This window comes from Lonchura striata, chromosome 19 (assembly GCF_046129695.1).
Source record: "Lonchura striata isolate bLonStr1 chromosome 19, bLonStr1.mat, whole genome shotgun sequence".
NCBI lineage: Eukaryota > Metazoa > Chordata > Aves > Passeriformes > Estrildidae > Lonchura > Lonchura striata.
In genome coordinates this window covers 1,376,705-1,396,049 of record NC_134621.1, presented here as the reverse complement: position 1 = coordinate 1,396,049, position 19,345 = coordinate 1,376,705, and the positions used below count along the sequence as shown (strand labels likewise).

The window sequence follows — 19,345 nt, the reverse complement described above, 5'->3', positions numbered from 1 at the left end:
CAGGTTTGTTATCTGAGAAGATGCTGATAGGAGCACTGGGGTATACCAGGGATGGCAGCACCCAGAGTGGATTATCCCCATGCTCCTGGGACAAGTGATTCCTCATCAAAGGGATTTTGCACTCCTTTAGAAAGCGAATCCTGGAGTTACAGCATCAGTACTGCACACTTCCTTTCCCTGCAGCTGGACAGGGCACAGCTGGTCGGAGTTTGGCTGAACTGGGATCATTCCAGGGGTGTCTGGGGCACCCAAACCCCCTGACTGCATGGGGAGCAGCACAAAGAACCCCTGGAGTGGCACCAGTGCCCTGTGACACAACCTTCTGCAACCCAAAATGCCCAAGATCAGCTGCAAAAAATAACCACGTGGGTCTGGACTCAACACCCAGAAAAGATCAATTCAGGAAGGAGCCAAATACAGAGGGCAAGGAAGAGGAGCCAGGAATTTGTATTCCCACGACTGAGGAGATTTATCTGCATTTCTAGTTAATAGAAGACATTAATTGATTCATGTTTTTTTATGTCTGCACGCTGAACTATTTCTGTCTGGAAGGAGACACTCTTAAATGGAATGAGTCAGAGCAGACCTGTTATGTCACCCTGGGACCCTGAAAGACTTGTTAATAGCTCTGAAGAAATCAAGTTGCTTCACAGGGCTATTTTCTCTCCAGACATCAAAAGCAGAGCAAGAGAAGAGTAGTTCTGAAGGCCGAAAATGATTTTTTTGCACGGTCCTTTGCATTTGACAAATAGCAACAGGATAATCAAAGAGCTTTGCTCTTCACAAGACACTTCCACAGACGTCCCAGCAGGATTCATCCATGCAGCCAAACAGGAGCTCCTGGAACGGGCTAAGGGAAGTCCTGGCAGCTCCCAGCTCCTCGATTCACTTCCTCCCAGATCCACTTTGCAAATCAAAAGAGAAGCAAAACTTCTTTTTCATCTTTAAAATATTTAGAAAAACATAGGGAGGCATTTCTCCCTGGGAGGGTGGGGAGGGAGTGGAATGGAATTCCCAGAGCAGCTGGGGCTGCCCCTGGATCCCTGGCAGTGCCCAAGGCCAGGCTGGACACAGTGGAAACTGTCCCTGCCACTGGATGATTTTTTAGCTTCCCTTCCAAACCAGCCCATCCTGGAATTCTGTGACGTTCCTCCAAGCCTTTTTTCCCTAAAAATGCACCATAACAAACAGCCAGCAGCCCCCCAAAGTCCCTCTGAGGGGGCTGCAGCCAGGACCCCCTGGGAAAGGAGGAGGTGTGGGGCAGGGGGCAGTGCCAGCTGTGCCCTCCTGCTCTCCCTGCCAGCATTCCCTCCCCTCCTTGGAGTTCTGAGGCACGGCACCTATTTTAGAAGAGGGTTTAGAGGAGAGAAAAGCAATGGCCTGATCTGTTTATCTCCAAGTCAATCAATTCCTGCAGGAGGAGGATGTGAACAGACACAGCTCAGGGAAGGGCCGAGCAGCTGGAAGCTGATGGACTCCGTGCTACTTCTGGAGGGATATTATTTGTGCTTTCAGAGCAGAACTACAGAGGCACACATAAATCCCCCTTCTCTGGGAAATTGTCCTTTATTCTGCTCCCCGCCAGGCACTCGGGGTTGCTGCAGCAGGTTTGTGACAGAAACATTGTCCCTGCTGGCTGCAGAGCTGCTCAGGGAGCTGCTGGGACAGGGTGACCCTGTGGGAATGGCCAGTCCTGCTGCAGGGCTCCTGCACTGGTGGGACCCTGCTGCAGTTATTCCCTGTGGTAAAAATGCAGCAAAACCCAGTTCAGGGGAGAAATGATGATGCCTGCTCCGTATCAGGAGCTGAAGGATTGCTTTATTAAAACTATACTGTATTCTCAGGGTCTGGGTGTTGGGATGACCCCAGGAGTGTAAAAGTCCTCATTTCCCACCCCTGCAGCCAAGGAAGGAGTCTGAATGTGCAGCCTGCAGCTGTGACACCTGGAGAGGCTGCCTGGGGCAGAGGCTGGGCAGGGGGAAAGAAGAAACAGGGATTTATCAAAAGGCCTCAAAGGACACACCTCGGGCAGCACAAGAGCCCAGCCAGGGCTGCACCCAAGGTGGGCCCAAGGTGGGCTCAGAGTCAGGAGTTGTCCCACTTTGATGAGTTCTGGGCCATTCCCACACAGGGTTCAGTGCCCAATTCCAGCTCCAGGTGCTGCAGTCCCACCCTCCTAGGCTGCTCTCCTCCATTCCTGCTGGTTGCACTTTTTGGGGCTGGAGCTGCAGCTGTCCTTGGTTGTGGGGCTGGAAAAGGATTGTTGTGTGTGCCTGAGCTGTGAGGAGAGCTGCTGGCACTTTGTGTGAGTTCAGAGCCTGGGGAATGTGAAAGCTCAGACCGAAGGCATCACCTGAAGCTGCAGAAAGGACAGGAAGCCCTGAGAAGGAAAAGGTGAGGGGCCACCGAGCTCAGCCTCAGAGCTGTGTCCCCTCAGCAGAGCCTCAGGGCTGTGGGGTGACACCTCTGTCCCCACCCTGGGCACAGGGAGCTCCCAGGGTGACCCAACCTCCCTGAGCAGCTCCTCAAGGAGTCCCTCCCAAAGAATTTTGGCAGATAAACTGGGCACAACACACTGGCTTTGCTGGAGCAGTAGATTTTTGGGAGTGCTCAAGCTCTCCATCTGCCCATCTCTGACCATGTTGTTGTGGAGAGATCACAGATGCTTCAGAATCCCAGATCCCTCTGCAAAGTCCCCTCTCTGCTGCCAGGAGTCTCCAGCTCTTTTCACAATATTTGAATTTCTTATTTAAACTGGCAAGCAGGATTAAGAGTGAACGCAGCCCTGCCAAAGGCCCATGATCCAGCTCCAGGGTGAGCCTGCATTGAGGCTAAATCCCAGTTTGGGGAGAGAACCAGCCTGAATCCTCAGTGACACCATAGCAAGGGCTCTTTATACAACGGTTCTTGATCAGAAATAGAGAAAAACACGTTCTTCAAAGAGGAGCCTGTGGAAGCAGCTGCAGCTGCAGTTTCACAGACAGCTGGGCTGTACCTGCCAGCTCTGCCCCAGCTTTCAGCTCAGCTTTCAAAGGTATCTGCCAAAACATCCCCCAGAGCTGACAGACTGCCTGTGAGAGGGCAGCCAGCAGCAGGCAGGGCTTCTTTCTTCTCCCCCCAGCCACTGTCACTCACGTTGTCACCCTGTTTTGCACAGCAGGAATCAGTGGGGTGAAAACCTGTGGGATTTACCCCGGCGTGGGGACAGGAGGCCCTCAGCAGTGGGGAAACTGAGTCCCAGACTCTGGGTGTGCCACACACAAAGCCAGGGAAGCCCTGTGAGCTCCCAGTTGCCAAAACACCCGGCTAATCCTGGCTGTGCACACCCAGAAAGGCACTGGTGGCCTTTCCCTGCCTCAAAGACAAGAATTTGGCTTCCACTGTCTCAGAGAGAGAAAGAAGAGACAACCCCAGTCCTGTCATGGAATCCCAGAATCACAGAATCCCAGAATCACAGAATCCCAGAATCACAGAATAATGAGGCTGAAGAGACCTCCAAGATCATCAATCCAACCCATGCCCTGACACCACAACCAGACCATAGCACCACGTGCCATGTCCAGTCTTTTTTTAAACACATCCAAAAAAAAGCCCCTTTGATCAGGCCAAGTCAAAACAGCCAGAATCAATGGATGGGTGAGCAGTGGGGTCTCCAGGGAACAAAAGGCTCCTTTTCCATCTTGCAGCTGGCTCTGGAGCAGCCCCAGGGATCTCCTGCATCCCCTGGCCCAGCAGGGATCCACGTGCTCCAGCCTGTGGCATCTCCCTGCAGGTCCAAGGAGAAAGAGCTCCACAACAAGTGCAGCTGCCAGCCCTGTGCTCGTTCCCCACAGTGTGGGACACGCTGGCTCGTGTGGCAATGCTGAGTGAGTTGGAGATGGGAGCTCTGAGCTGCTTTAGATGGTGACATTTATTTTCTTATCTTCTGCCTAGGCAGGAAGGGTGAGTTCTGCTCACGTCTTCACCACATGGCTCACAAGGTCACAAGACCCTCAGTTACAAGATCTTTTAAGGAGTTATTGACCAATAAAACACTACCAACAAGGATATTTATGTTTTTAACCCAATCCTTAAATATTTCATCTTATGGACTCATGCTACAGTGTGAGCTTCCTTAGCCAATCTTGTTGTGGCACACAAACCTACAGTGCTGCATTCCAAACTCCTTGTTTACCTTTGTAACTACTTTATTTTTTCTATATTTTAAACTCTAAAAGTCTAAACTTTCCTTTCTTCAGCTTAATGTGTCTCTGCTTTAAACTACAAATCCAGGTTCTCGCTTCCAGCACCTGAGTCTGGGAGCCTTTCCCAAGGTCTCAGATCAAAGCCTGGGTTTAATTCTCAGCTTTGGCTCGCAAAGTTCTGAGAGCTCCCCACATCTCAGATTCCAGCAGAATGTGAGAGCCACTCTGAGAGTCACACATGCTAGAGGGCTTGTTGTACATGCAGGTTAACCCAGTGGGAAGGAATGATGATGTCTGACTCAATTCAGAAGGCTGAATGGTTTCTTTATTATAACTATGCTATAATACATTAATATACTGTTTAAAGAAGATACTAAAACTACAAACCTAGCTTTTATAATTACCATATCTAACTCACAACTCCTGACTCTCTGAGAGCCCAGCCCCCGGTGGGTTGGATTGGCCACCAGGCTCAAACAAGCCTCACCAGAATCCAACCAAGCACTCACCCCAGGGAAACAATTCTCCAAGCACATTGCACATGGGAAAAACAAGGAGCAGAAATAGAAATTGTTTTCTCTTTCATTTCTCTCTGTGAAGAATCCTGAGAGAGGGGGAAATGTGCTGCCACAAGGGCTCTGCCCGGGCTCCTGCCCAGCCTGGGGCAGCAGGACACGATCCCTCAGCTCTGCCACCTCAGTGCTCCCTGCAGGTGCCACCAAGGACTCGGGGGGTTTGGCTGGTGTCCCCCCATCCCTTCCCACAGCACTGCAGCCACTGGAATGTTTTCCAGTGCCTCCCCCTCTCCTCCCACCTGGCTGTTCCCAGGGCTATAAAAACCGGAGCTGTCCGGAGCCTGCTGAGAAATGGACGGGCCACGTCTGAGGGAGGTTAAATAATTCAGAGCAGCTCAAAATGTCCTCTGGCGTCATGGAAATCTTCCTGCCCAGCCGCCAGGCCCCTCTGCACATCCCAATCACCCCATTTCTGAGTCAGTGCAATTAGGTGTGGGGATATGCAAAGCTTGGGATTCATCTGGAATCAGGATGCGGGTGATCTTCAGCGCGCCCACTGCGAGGCACAGGCAAAGCCACCCGAAATTATCCGGGATAAACAGAAAGTGATTCATTGGGATGCAGCGGGCTCGGCCTCCACAGCGCTCATTGATGGGATTTCTAACAAGTGTTTAAGGACCCAGCACGCCTAACCCTCAATTTTTGCAAATCTATTCATGGCAAGTTACAGGTGCAGGTGTGAAAAAAATGATCCTCAAAGTTCTGCCTTTGCCTGTAATCATGAGCCTGCTGCAAGTGTGGATTACTAATGAGGGGGGCAGGCAGTAAACTCCAACCTGGAGCTGATTCACTGCGTGTTCTGTAGCTGTGCTGGGCCCAGGAAGTTGTGACAGATGTAATATAAGACCCCAAAATAACGAATTAAGGGTACGAAACCAGAGCTTTGGGAAAGAAACTGGAGCACAGAGCTGCAAGCCAAGCAACGGGGAGCCAGCAGTGCCAGCAGTGCCAGCTGGGCAGTGGTGGAGGGGGGAATCAGAGCCCTCAAACTGCTAATGAGGAGCAAATTAATAAATCTCTTCTCTCCCACTCATCTCTGAATCACATTTACAGCCACTGGAGCGGCAGCCCCGCTGGTGCCCAGCCGTGAGAGGGGCTGGGTTTGGGGTGCCCGAGGCACAGCAAAGCACAAGCCCAAGTGCTCTGGGGGAGCTTCTGCTGCTCAGTCCCCAGGCTGGCTGTGCCCAGCAGGGTTGTCAGAACTCAAAATGTCCCTCAGACATTTTTGGAGGTTCCGGGCCCAGGTCAGAAGCATTTGAGACCCTGGCAGGCAGCTGGAAACAGCTGTGATTTTGAGTTTGAACATGGAATGATTTACCAACCTTGCAGGAAAAACAAGAAGTCACAAAAGTTTAGATGTGAGAGTAGAAGTAGTCACAAAGTAGAGGGAAGAATTTTTGAGTGCTGTACAGGGGGGTTTTTGGTTTTGTACGTGGGGGTCAGAGATTTTAAGATGGATTTGGGATCTGGGCCTGCCCTGTCCTCCCTCTTTCTCCTTCCTCACCTCCATGTTCTTGGTGATGTTGGCACTCACAGATTGGTTTAGAGTAGAAAATCGCCATTTAATATAGGCAATAGGCATTGGGGAAAACTATAAACATGTAACACGTAATGTCCCATATAAAAGAGAGCAGCAGCCCTGGGTGGGGAGAGAAGAAGCAGTCGGGGTCAGAGAGGATGTCAGGGTGTGTGTGTGCCTCTGCCTGAGCTGTGAGCAAACCACAGCAGCCCCAGAAGAAAATCTTTTAGATAACTTGCAATAAACTGCCTTGAGACCGAACAACAGAGACTGCTGAGCCTTTCTTGGGAAGCTCGGGTGAGAGGAGAGACTTTTCCACCACACGGAGCCACCCCAAACCAGGGATTGCTCCGGCAGGGCTGCTCCTCGCCTGGGGGTGATGCCACACGGGGCCGGGGCTCTGCAGCCCCTGCCCTGCACACCTGGCTCACCCCTTCCCCTCTGTCCTCCCTGCTGGCACTGCACGAGAGCATCCTCAGAGCAAGAAAAAAGAAAAACAAGCTCCTGCAGCTGCCCTGGCTCAGAGCACACCTGCCAGGGAATCCAGGCACAGCCTGGCACCGGGAGGGAGAGGTTCCATTTCTGGAAGGGTTCTTGGGCAGCCTCGGGGGACAGCTGGCTCCTCCTGCGTTCTCCTGCCTCTGCAGCCCCTGCAGGGTCTGGCACGAGCTCCCAGGGAACCAGCAGACTCTAGGGGCAGCTCTGTTTTCCCCCATGAAGTGACCCTGCAGAGGAGTCTGAACCCCCCTGTTCCTCCTGCCTCACTCCCCCTGCCCTTGCACTCAGTTCAACTGGGAAATTCTGCTTTTCCCAGAAAATAACCTCTCTGTTTCTCACACTCTTGCAGAGCTACCAGGAAAATGAAGAAGCTGTCGAGTGCTGACCAGAGGTTATCAGACGCTCCACAGAGCTCCTGCTGCTGTCCCAGACTGCTGAAACTCAGCGAGCTCAATTCCACTGGGAAACTATTTTCAAAATCTGAGACCGGGAGTAAAAAAAAACAACCAAAAAACCAACCAAAAACCAAAATAAAAATCACATTTTTACCCAAAAGCTCAGCAACGTGACGTGGGGTAGGCAGTGGCAGTGGATGTGTTCCGTCCCTGGGCTGCCTGCACCCGTGGCTGTAAATCCCCTGCAGGCTGGGGGGTGCCAGAGCTGGGGGGAGCCCTGAGGGCACAGCCAGGGTGGCACACAGGCAGGGTCGGGATGCTGGGGAACTGGCATTTCCATTGTCCTGGTGCACAGAGGGGCGAGCTGGCTCCCGTCTCCCACGCGCATCCCCGGAGCACGGAACCCTCCCACGGCACCTCCAGCAGCAGGAGCTGCTCCCACGCAGGAACGTGGGAGCCACCCTCCCTCTCTGGGGGCTGAGGAGCCCTGTGCCCTCCCAGTGAACCCCTCACAGGTGCTGCTGTCCCCCAGCTGCCTCCACACGCAATTAAAAGCTGCTACCTCAGAACCAACCATCCAACTCCCTCCTACCTAACCTTGCGTGAGATCAGCCCTGCCCTGTGCCTCACCACGGGGACTTGGACAGCCCAAAGAGCCAGGAGGCATCCCTGGCTCATCCTGGCAGCAGAGGAGCTGCCCATGCTTGGTGGAACAGGCACTGGGATGGCTGCAGAGCCCTGGGATGGCATGGTCCTGTGCAATGCCATGGAAGAGCCCCAAATCCCCGTCCTGCAGGAGCCTGGGCACGTCAGACGTGTGAAGATGCTGATTTGGTATCCATGGTACTTTGGCACGTCTCACGTCTTTGTCTTCTGCCCGAAATAGATGAGCTCTTAAATATTACTCAGCACTTGGAGTTCTGCCACGGCACAGAAGACAGTTGAGAAAACACCAAAAATGTGTCTCCGGGTGCAGAGAAATATTGAGAGAAACTTCACTGGCTTTGTGCAGTGCAGGGGCACAACCCTCTCCACAGGGCAGGGGGAGGTGATTTGGCTGAAGTGGAGGCTCTAACACGAGGGCTGGAAGTGGAAAAGGACAGAACCTGCTCACCTACATAGAAATAAGAGAAAACAGGACTGAACCTGATCATCTACACAGGAATAGCAGAACACAGCACAGAACTTGCTTATCCAAATAGGAATAGGAGAAAACGGCACAGAACCTGCTCATCTCAATAGAGATTGGAGAAAAGAGGACAGAACCTGCTCATCTAAACTAGAATAGGAGAAAACAGCACAGAACCTGCTCATCTCAATAGAAATTGGAGAAAAGAGGACAGAACCTGCTCATCTCAATGGAAATTGGAGAAAACAGGACAGAACCTGCTCATCTAAACCCAAATAGGAGAAAACAGCACAGAACCTGCTCATCTAAACAGGAATAGGAGAAAACAGCACAGAACCTTCTCATCTCAACAGAAATAAGAGAAAACAGCACAGAATCTGCTTATCCAACTAGGAATAGGAGAAAACAGCACAGAACCTGCTCATCTAAACAACAATAGGAGAAAAGAGCACAGAACCCACTCATCTAAAGAGGATTAGGATAAAATAGCACAAAACCCACTCATCTAAAGCCCTGGCTGAAGCTCCCTTACAGGTACTGGGTGGTGACTTCAAGCTGAACTCAGGAAATCTGTCACACAATATTTCCCCAAATCCAAACATTTCAGGCACAGTCCTGACGATGGAGCCCCTCAGTCCTTTGTGGCACCCCACGTCCCCCCTGTCACAGCACAGACAACCAGGTCATGTCACAGACACAGACAAAGCCACACACGAGCACAAGCAGGTCCTGCAGCAGGTGGGAGGTGTTCATCACTCTCAGCACTCAGCAGTGGGGGAGTTTGCCATTAAGAAAGTGGAAATGAACGTTCTAGCACTGTTCAAAAAGCAGGTGTATTTACAGGCAGCTGAAAGGAAAATTCTAAAGCCAGTCCATTCTGATGGCTACAAACAGCCACGGCCTTCATTTCTTGAGAGAACAAAATCCTTTTGTCCCGTTTGGAAAGCACCCTGTGTGTGATGCTGTGCTGGATGGGTGGGCTGCATGCCCAGTGCCCACTGCGCCCCTTCCCTGGACAGGGAACATGCTCTGGGAGAGCTGTGGAACCCCCTGGGCCACCCGCAGGAGAGCAGAGCCCCCGAGCCTTGCAGCCACAGGAGGAGAGGAGGTTTTCTTCTCAGCTGGGAGGAACTGGGGGCAGCCTTTTGTCCAGCACGCTGCTGGGAGGTGCCCCAGGGCTGGGAGGTGAGGGGCAAAGGGCCGGGCTTGCAGCCCTGCTCAGGGACCTCAGAGATCTCCATGGCTCGGTGGAGGCCAGCAGGACACCCCACCCCTCGGAGCATCACTCACTTCACTACCTGAGCCTAAATTCGCTCCTGGTGTGACAGGACATGGCCATGAACTCCCCTGGGATGGGGACAGCTCGTGTGAAATGTCACCCTTGGGTCCCTCCTTGAACCAGGGCAGCGCCCAGCCCACCTGAGCTTCCTCTGCTTCCCTTCCCTCGGTGCAGAGCAGGACTGGGATTGCAGGGGTGGGATTGCAAACCTGGGATATTGCAAATCTGGGATTGCAGGGGTGGGATTGCAGGGGTGGGATTGCAGATCTGGGATTGCAGATCTAGGATTGCAAATCTGGGACTGCAGGGGTTGGATAACAAATCTGGGATTGCAGGGGTGGGATTGAAAATCTGGGATTCCAGGAGTGGGATTGCAAGTCTGGGATTCCAGGGATTGGATTACAAATCTGGAATTGCAGGGTATTAGATAACAATTCTGGGATTTCAGGGGTGGGATAACAAATCTGGGAATTCAGGGTATTGGATCACAAATCTGGAGTTGCAGAGTATTGGATTACAAATATGGGAATTCTGGGTATTAGATACAAATCTGGGATTTCAGGGTTGGGATCACAATTCTGGGATTGCAGGGTATTGGATTGCAGGACTGGGAATTCAGGGTATTGGATCACAATTCTGGGATTGCATGGTATTGGATTACAAGTCCCACGGGTGCTGCCTCAGCCTCAGTAAACTTTATTTAAGCACACACAGACATACACAGACAATATACATATATTTGTTTCTTCTCTGACAGTTCTACAGGACCAACACTACTTTGGATGACACTCGTGGAGAACTGGAAAAAAGTGCAGGAAATGTAGGATTAAAAAAAAAAAAGAAAAAAAAATTAAAATATCAAGGTCTTTGAATCATTTGTGAGTCACGGTCATCCACAGAAACAACAGAGGAGAGTTCGAGGCGAGCACGAGGACACAGCTCCACGCACAGGACTTGGGTTAGGGAGGGATCTCCACGTACTTGGTTCTAGAGGGAGCACAGCAGTCCTGGGGACACACAAGGGCACAGGAGTGGCACAGGAGTGGCACATGCACCCCGGTGGCACCGCCAGGGCACCGGCGGCGCTCGGCACAGGAGGACACTCCAAAAACTCACCAAACAGGCAACGGCATGGATAAACATGGCCCGGGGGTGCGGCGCCACAGCTGCGGTGCCACCAGAACCCCCTGGGCATGGGTGTCTGGTTAAAGCTGTCTCTGCACAGGGTTTGTATACAGTACATGGACACAGAACATACACAGAGCAGCACAGGTGTGGTTTGGCCTTTTCCCGTTTGTACATTATATCACAGATTATAGGAACACAGAAAAGAGAGGCTTGGGGAGCTAAAAAGAAATAATTTTATAAAATATTCATGGCGATCCCCCCCTTTTCTCCCAGCATCTCAAGAGAGAAGGGAGGAGGAGGCCGGGCAGGGGCAGAGGGGAGAGTGCAGCCCGCTCTGCAGCGGGCACTGCCAGCCTGGCCGGAGCAGCAGGGCACAGAGCGGCGGCCGGGCCCCGCAGCGCCCTGCCAGGACCCGCAGGTCCTGCCCGGCCCGGCCCGGCCCGGCCAGGCGGCTCCGGGTTCCGAACAGGTTTTATTTAGCAAAAAACGGTTTCCACTGTACCCTTGGTGTGTCCTCTTCCTAACGTGACAAACCCGGAGGAGATGAAGTTGTGGAGATCCGGCCCTCCGCTGCGGTAAATGTCCTTCCCATAGTGACCTGCCGGGAAAGGAAACAAACACACCCCGCTCAGTCTGCCGCTGTGGATAGAGTTATATTTACACTTATATTTATATTTACACATGCATTGTTATGGTTATTGATATTGATATTGGAATTTATATCTATATCTATATCTATATCTATCTATCTATATCTATATCTATACCTCTATCTATCTATCTATCTATCTATCTATCTATCTATCTATCTATATCTATATCTATATCTATATCTATATCTATATCTATGTGTATATTTGTATATTTTTATATTTATGTTATTAATATATTTTCATATATATTTCTATATGTACATCTATTTTTATATATGTGTATATATGTTTCTATATAACTCTATGCATATAATATATAATAATATAATAATATTAATAGAATGTCATATTAATAATATAATAGTATTGATATAATAATAATATTAATATATATTCTTTTTTATATATCTATAAAATGTATATGTGTATGTGTATGTGTATGTGTATGTGTATGTGTATGTGTATGTATATGTATATGTATATGTATATTTATATTTATATTTATATTTATAGGTATAGGTATAGGTATAGGTATATTTTTATTCTTTACAGTGTGTTTATATTTCATTTTTCATTTTCATACATTTATCTATGTGCTACCCAGCCCTTGTGTCCCCCCCACACCCATTGCACACCCGGGAGCGGAACGGGAGACAGGAGAGCCCCGCGGGCACCCTGTGCCAGCCTCTGTGCCCAGTGAGAAGAGTGAAAATGTCACAGGACGGAAATCCAGAAATTAGATCCGAGTGCACTGTGCCACTCTGAGCTGGCTGAATTCGCTGTTTACTTTAGTGACTGCAAAGTTACCCCAGCTAGTGAAAAAGAATGCAAATTTCCACACTAAAAAATAAAAAAGACACCTCGAACCTTCAAACAGAGCAAAGTGACCCGAGAGTTCTTTCTGTACTTTCTGACAAAACCCGAGTACAAGTGTAACTAGCTGTAAGTACAATGTAAAATCAGCAAAATGAATATGCATGAACCTGCTGCAAAATTCTGTGCATATGGAAATGAGTAAAGGTGATTAAAAAAGATGGAAAGTTTTGGAGAGCCCAGAGGAGCCCCGGGGCAGGCAGGGGATGCTGAGACAAATCTTTGCTCCTGTGCACAGAAACCGCCCTGCCAGCTCCCAGTTTCCTTCCCGCAGCTGTGCCAATGCCAGGCGGTGGCAAAAAACCTCCCAGTGTGGAGGCATTCCCCAGGAATTCCCTGAGAAAAGCAGCCAGGAATAAAAGAAAGGAGGATTTTCTGCTTCCATGGCAAACATTGTGGGTTCTCTCCCTTCTTTCCCCACCTCCCACCTGCAAATTCTGCTTGGGAAGGAGGCAGAGCTCTGGAATTGCTTCTGCTCCCTGGGATCTTTGATGTTTGTGCTGTCCTGCCCTACTGGGTTTCCTTTTCTCTAGCACTCTGCTAAAATGTGCTGCACTTTCCTGTCCAGCGAGCCAATTCTTGCTCCTATCCCGGAATTTCTGTGCTCTCAGGGCTCTCGGCCACTGCGGTGGGTGCCACTCCAAAAGTGCCATCAGTTCCCTGTTTTAAACCAGGATAAAAGAACCACACAAATATTGCTGCCACCTCCAGCTGGAATCAGCTGCCTTTTACAGCTCCCTTCGGAAAAGCTGCTGAACACAGATCAAGAAGGGGAAGTTTATAAAAAAGCAAACATTTACTGGCAGATTGAGAATTCTTCATCAGCCATTTGCTCCCTGAACCTTGCTCTGCCCCTGCTTATGGAACGTTGTAGTTCAATTAAAACATCCCTGTGATAACGAGCCATTAGCATTTGAACAGGAGTTACATTTTCCCAGGAGAAACTCAAACTCGCAGACTTCAAGCAGCCTGACTTTTCCCTTTCCACGGATATATTATAGGATGCTACTTTTGCTTTTTGGTTTGTTTTTTTTCTTTTATTCCTGCTCACTTGTGATCATTTATTTTGGCCTTGCAAAAACGGTGTGGATGGAGTGATTTTCATTTTATTGCAGATTTTGGGGATTTTTCCTAGAATCCCAGAATGGTTTGGGCTGGAAGGGACCTTAAAGCTCTTGGCAGGGCCACCTCCCACTGTCCCAGGAGGACCAACACTTACACCACTCCACATTCCCAGCAGAGACTGAAACAAGGTGAAATTTCACAGGTAGAGAAATTATAAAAGAAAGGCCTCATAAAGCCAGGCCTGCTCTGTTAAATTAATTAATTTAATTTCATTTAATTAAATTAATGTCCAGTCTGTCACTTCTAAGTGCAGCTTGCAAGTTCTGATATGAAAACAGCTTGAGAAATAAAGTGCATTAACACAACAATCTATTCCTAGGGTGAAAAACAAGTGCAGCTGTACAAACAATAAGATCCATCCCATGAGAATTAGTAGAAAAAATAAGTAAACTGACTAAAAAATACAGAAGTTTGGTAAATGTGCAAAATACCATGTACTGACCAATGAACTGAGTGTGAATGTATTGTCAACCAACACAATCTAAATAATAATAATAATGATAATAATAATGATAATAATATTAATGATGATGATTATGATAATAATAATAACAATAACAATAATAATAATAATCCTCCTATAAAATATGACCTGTACAATAAAGATGTGGCTTTTCCTGCATGAAGAAAAATGGACTCCTGGCTCATTTATTACAACACATTTCTTTCCCCCATCTCCTCTGGTTGCAAGGCAGCAGAGTGCTCTGCCTGCCACACAAAAAAAAGGCAAATTCTTCAGGGCACAGAGCTCAGAGGGAACATTTCATTACAAAGGCATCCTACAGAACTCACATATGGAACAACCTCGGCCACAAACTGCAATTACAACCCTGGCTCTGCTTAAACAGAATTATTAGAGCTGAACTAAAATGCTGTTATCCACCTCTTGGAAATGTTATTAGTGAGCACAGATTACATCAGCCCGAGAAGGGCAGACAGGGACTGGCGTGGACAGACTTTTGCAAGATGCAGAGCTCCGACCTCAGCCTCGTCACAAAGTGCCTGGGGAAAAGAGCCCTGCACCCAGGGACGAGCCCTGACATCCCCAGCACAGCCCTGCTGCCAGACATGGCTCTGCAAATAAAAAGAAATCAAAATAAACGGAGAAAAGTCCTCTCGTTTTTGCAGGATCCACAACCTCCCTGCTCCTGCTGCTGCTCATTTCTGCTGGGGTGATCCTTTTGGGGCTGATTCCCACATAACAGAGCTGCAGTGATGGTTTTGGGGTTGTTTCCTATATAACAGATCTGGTGGGATCCTTTTGGGGCTGTTTCCTATATAACAGAGCTGCAGTGATCCTTTTGGGGCTGATTCCCACATAACAGAGCTGCAGTGATGGTTTTGGGGTTGTTTCCTATATAACAGATCTGGTGGGATCCTTTTGGGGCTGTTTCCTATATAACAGAGCTGCAGTGATCCTTTTGGGGCTGATTCCCACATAACAGAGCTGCAGTGATGGTTTTGGGGTTGTTTTCTATATAACAGAGCTGGTGGGATCCTTTTGGGGCTGTTTCCTATATAACAGAACTGCAGTGATCCTTTTGGGGCTGATTCCCCCATAACAGAGCTGGGGTGATCCTTTTGGGGCTGATTCCCATATAACAGAGCTGGGGTGATCCTTTTGGGGCCGTTTCACACAGAAACCAGCCCGAGCCCAAGGGCACGAGCTGCCAGAAGGGCTGGCAGGAGTTTGCAGGGCGCTCTGCACCATCCCCTGTCCTGCCACTGCCCTTGGGGCACCTTGGAATGCAAGGGAGGCTCAGCTCCAGACCCAAACCCGTGGATTCCTGCCCCCAGTGGTGCCCAGGGCACCAGGGACACCCCACCCATCCCAGTTTGGGGAATTTGGGGGTGTCAGACTCGGCTACACGTTGGCAGGGAGTGTTTGCAGCCACGTCAGGCACGCGGGGAGCTTCTCTTGGGGAGCACATTAGCAGAGATCACAGTGAGGAGGGACACCCCAGGGGTGCCACTGGGACACCAAATGTCCCCAGTTTCCTTCTCCAAAGCACCCGAACAGCAGGAGCCAGCTGGCAGCTCTCCCTGGTGTCACAAGCAGCCCAGAGAGGGCTCCAGCACGGAGGCTGGCCTGTTTAACACCCTCCTTCTGGCACAGGACGTGAAACTGGGCACAAAAAAAGCAACTGGAAGGAGCTCAGCGGTACTTGGGGTGAGCTGTCAGCCATGAACGGGATGAATTCCAGGTCAGAGCAGGGAATATCAGATTGTTCCATGATATTCTGGAGCTTAAGCCCCACTGGGTGGGCTGAGGAGAGCCAAGTTCCCTGTGCCAGGAATCCCAGCAGCACAGGAACATGAAGGTGGGAAAGATCTCTGAGATCACCAAGTCTGTGGCTCAAACCAGGGCCTCAAGTGCCACATCTGGGTTTTTGAAACCCCTGGGCAGTCTGTTCTGGGCTTTACAACCCTTCCCATGGGGAAATTGTCTCTATTGTCCAGTCTTAACTTCCCCTGGCACAACCTGCTGGCTTTTCCTCTTGTCCTGCTGCTGCCTGGGAGCAGAGCCCCCCTGGCTGCACCCTCCTCTCAGGGGGTTTGGAGAGCAGCAAATGGGACAATCCACCCTTAATTCCACCTTCTTTCAAAAGAATCTCTTCCTTTCTGCTCCTTTTCCTCCTGCCAGGCTTCTGGAACATCCTTCCCTGCTTCCTGCCAGGGTTTGGGATGTGCCTGCAGGAGCTCCCCAAGCACAGAACAGCTCAGGCCAGGATCAGGGAATTTGGTTCAAAACACAACAGGAGGATCCTTCCAGCTGGAAAACCCAGAGATCCTTCCTTTCCCTGTGGATTGATCCAGGGGGATCCTCGTTATCGGCCTTCAGGGGGGATTTGCATCACTTCTGCCACCCCTCCCTGCAACCAGGCCAGGTAAAAGTCCCTGCTCATACCAAATCCTGGCACTTTCAGGTCAAATCATCAGCCAGGAGCTGGGCTCTGTGGAAAACGACACATCCTGGGAGAGTTCCTGAGACAAGAGTGGGTGTGAGGATTGGAGAAGGAGTTTTGAATGAGTTGGAGATGGGAGCTCTGAGCTGCTTTAGATGGTGCCATTTATTTTCTTATCTCCTACATGGACAGGAAGGGTGAGTTCTGCTCACATCTTCACCACATGGCTCACGAGGTCACAAGACCCTCAGTTACAAGATCTTTTAAGGAGTTATTGACCAATAAAACACTACCAACAAGGATATTTATGTTTTTAACCCAATCCTTAAATATTTCATCTTATGGACTCATGCTACAGTGTGAGCTTCCTTAGCCAATCTTGTTGTGGCACACAAACCTACAGTGCTGCATTCCAAACTCCTTGTTTACCTCTGTAAATACTTTATTTTTCTATATTTTAAACTCTGAAACTCTAAACTTTCCTTTCCTCAGCTTAATGTGTCTCTGCTTTAAACTACAAATCCACATTCTTGCTTCCAGCACCTGAGTCTGGGAGCCTTTCCCAAGGTCTCAGATCAAAGCTTGGGTTTAATTCTCAGCTTTGGCTCGCAAAGTTCTGAGAGCTCCCCACATCTCAGATTCCAGCCAAGGGGGTCAGCTCCCTGCCAGGGGGTTTGGAGCAGTCCAGAGGGGCAGCCCTGCCAAAAACCTGCCCAAATCCAGAGCACTGAACACAGCCCAGGCTCCTGGGTCTGCCAGGCTCTGGAGGAGCTGAGAAAGTGAAGCTCAAAGCTGTGCTGGCTCCCGGGAGCCAGGGAACATTCCTCTGTTAATTGTTTATTTGTTAACTACAGCAGCTGTCTTTGACTTTGGAACCCCCTGAGAGCTGGAGCAGGCTGGAAGAGGCTGCAGGAAGCAGCACTTTGGGGTGCTGGTAACTTTAAAAAATGCCTCTGTGAGAGCAAAGCCAGGAGTGCTGCGCTCGAGGTCTCGGCAGCAGCGTGGGCTGGCAGAAACGATGAGCCCAGAGAGCAGCACTTCCACAAGGAGAGCATACATGGGTCAGGAATAAAGCACAGCCCCTGGCCAGCTCTGCAAGAGCACCTCCTGGGCAGCACAGAGCCCCGGGAGGGACTGCAGCAGCCCTGAGCCCGGGGGATGCTTCTCCTCCGCAGGGACACTCACCTGGCTTGGAGCTCTGATGGCCAGAGGGGCACCTGGATGTGTCCTCAGAATGAGGGGACACCTGGACACATCCCCAAAATGAGGGGACACCTGGATGTGTCCTCAGAATGAGGGGACAGCTGGACATGCCCCCAGAATGAGGGGACACCTGGATGTGTCCCCAGAATGAGGGGACACCTGGAAATGTCCTCAGAATGAGGGGACACCTGGATGTGTCCCCAGAACGAGGGGACACCTGGACATGTCCCCAGCCAGAGGGGACACAGGGTGCCCAGAGAAGCTGTGGCTGCTCCATCCTTGGAATGCTCAACAGCCAAGGAATTTTCCTGGGCTCAGGCTGGCAGGGACAGTACAGGGAGCCATTCCTGCAGGAACCTGCTGGCCCAGCCTCTCCTTCCCCACCAGCAGCTCCTGCTTTGGGTCAGTCCCAGGAGCAGGGGCTGCTTCAGCCCCCATCCCCTCCCTGAACACTTTGTACCCCTGGAACCCAGCACCAGAGCCTGCCAAGCTGTGCTGCTGCTGCTGCTGGGATCTCATTTAGAGAGGGCCTAATATTCCCCATCTAATTAATTTGTTCTGCTGGCTTTTGTTCTTCAGGAGCTCCTCAAAAATTAGCTGCAATACCTGCTGGAATTTAATTATATAGGCTAAGGAAAGTGATGAAGGGCAAAGGGGGAGCTGATCAGACCTTCAAGGGTGTCAGCAGAAGGGAGGTGGAACCTGCTCTTCTCGGGTGGAGGGACAATTCTGAGGAACGACTGTCCCAGCAGGGATTGAAGGCTGGAGATGAACATTCCCTGATATCAGAGAGCCTTTGGAGGCTCAGCTGTGCACTACTGAAACTCCAGATCCTCCTCAGATGCCATTCCAGAGAAATGAGGTCTGCACATCACCCTGGCCCTGCGTGGCAGCTCTGGGTGCTCCCTGAGGCTGCAAGGGGAGCATCCCCCACCACCCTGATCTCTGCCAGGAGCAGCTTGACCCAGAGCCTGGGACCTCACATCCCAGCCCTCAGTGGGACAGCTGAGCCACCCCGGCTGATAAATGTGGGGGGATCCAGGAACTGGGGGATCCTGGGGCAAACTTTGACAGGAATTCTGTAAAACTGCACAATTCCTTGCTGAATATGAGGGAGATCCAGGAACTGGGGGATTCTGGGGCAAACTTCACAGGAATTCTGTAAAACTGTACAGATCCCTGCTAAATATGAGGGGGATCCAGGAATTGGGGGATTATGGGCCAAACTTTATAGCAATTCTGTAAAACAGCAGAATTCACTATTAGACATAATAGTGAATTCGCTATTAAAAGAATTCACTATTAAACATAAGGGGGATCCAAGAACTGGGGGATCTTGGGCCAAACTTTGACAAAAATTCTGTAAAACTGCACAGTTCCTTGCTAAATATGAGGGAAATCCAGGAATTGGGGGATCTTGGGGCCAAACTTTATAGCAATTCTGTAAAACAGCAGAATTCACTGTTAAACAAAAGGGGGATCCACGAATTGGGGGATATTGGGGCAAACTTCACAGAAATTCTGTAAAACTGCACAAAATTTTTCTGCTAAACATGAGGGGGATTCAGGAATTGGAGGCCTTTGGGCCAAACTTTGACAGGAATTCCATAAAATTGCACAATTCTAGCAGTGTCTCTGCCTGTGCCTCAGTCTGGGAAATGGTGATAACACTGATTTTCTCAGCTGGGCCTTGGGAGCCTCCTTATAAATATTTATGAAGTGCTGTGTTTATAATTGCGAGTAAATAAATGGGTGTATGGGATTCACAGTCCAAGGATGCGAGTTGTTCTGTTTCACACCCTCAGACAGAGTCATTCATGCTTTCTGCTTTCCTCTGGAAGCAAAGGGTTTGGGAAGAACAACTTCAAAAACTGCATC

General features: G+C 50.0%; 1 protein-coding gene across 1 annotated transcript in view; it reads right to left on the bottom strand.

The window, feature by feature from the left end:
* Positions 1 to 19,345, bottom strand: part of SHISA6 (shisa family member 6) — a 133,378-nt gene that overhangs the window by 91,504 nt on the left and 22,529 nt on the right. The window contains exon 3 of the mRNA XM_021542398.3: positions 11,210 to 11,305. Within this exon, the coding sequence (XP_021398073.3) occupies positions 11,210 to 11,305 (96 nt within the window). The remainder of the gene's footprint in view (positions 1 to 11,209; positions 11,306 to 19,345) is intronic.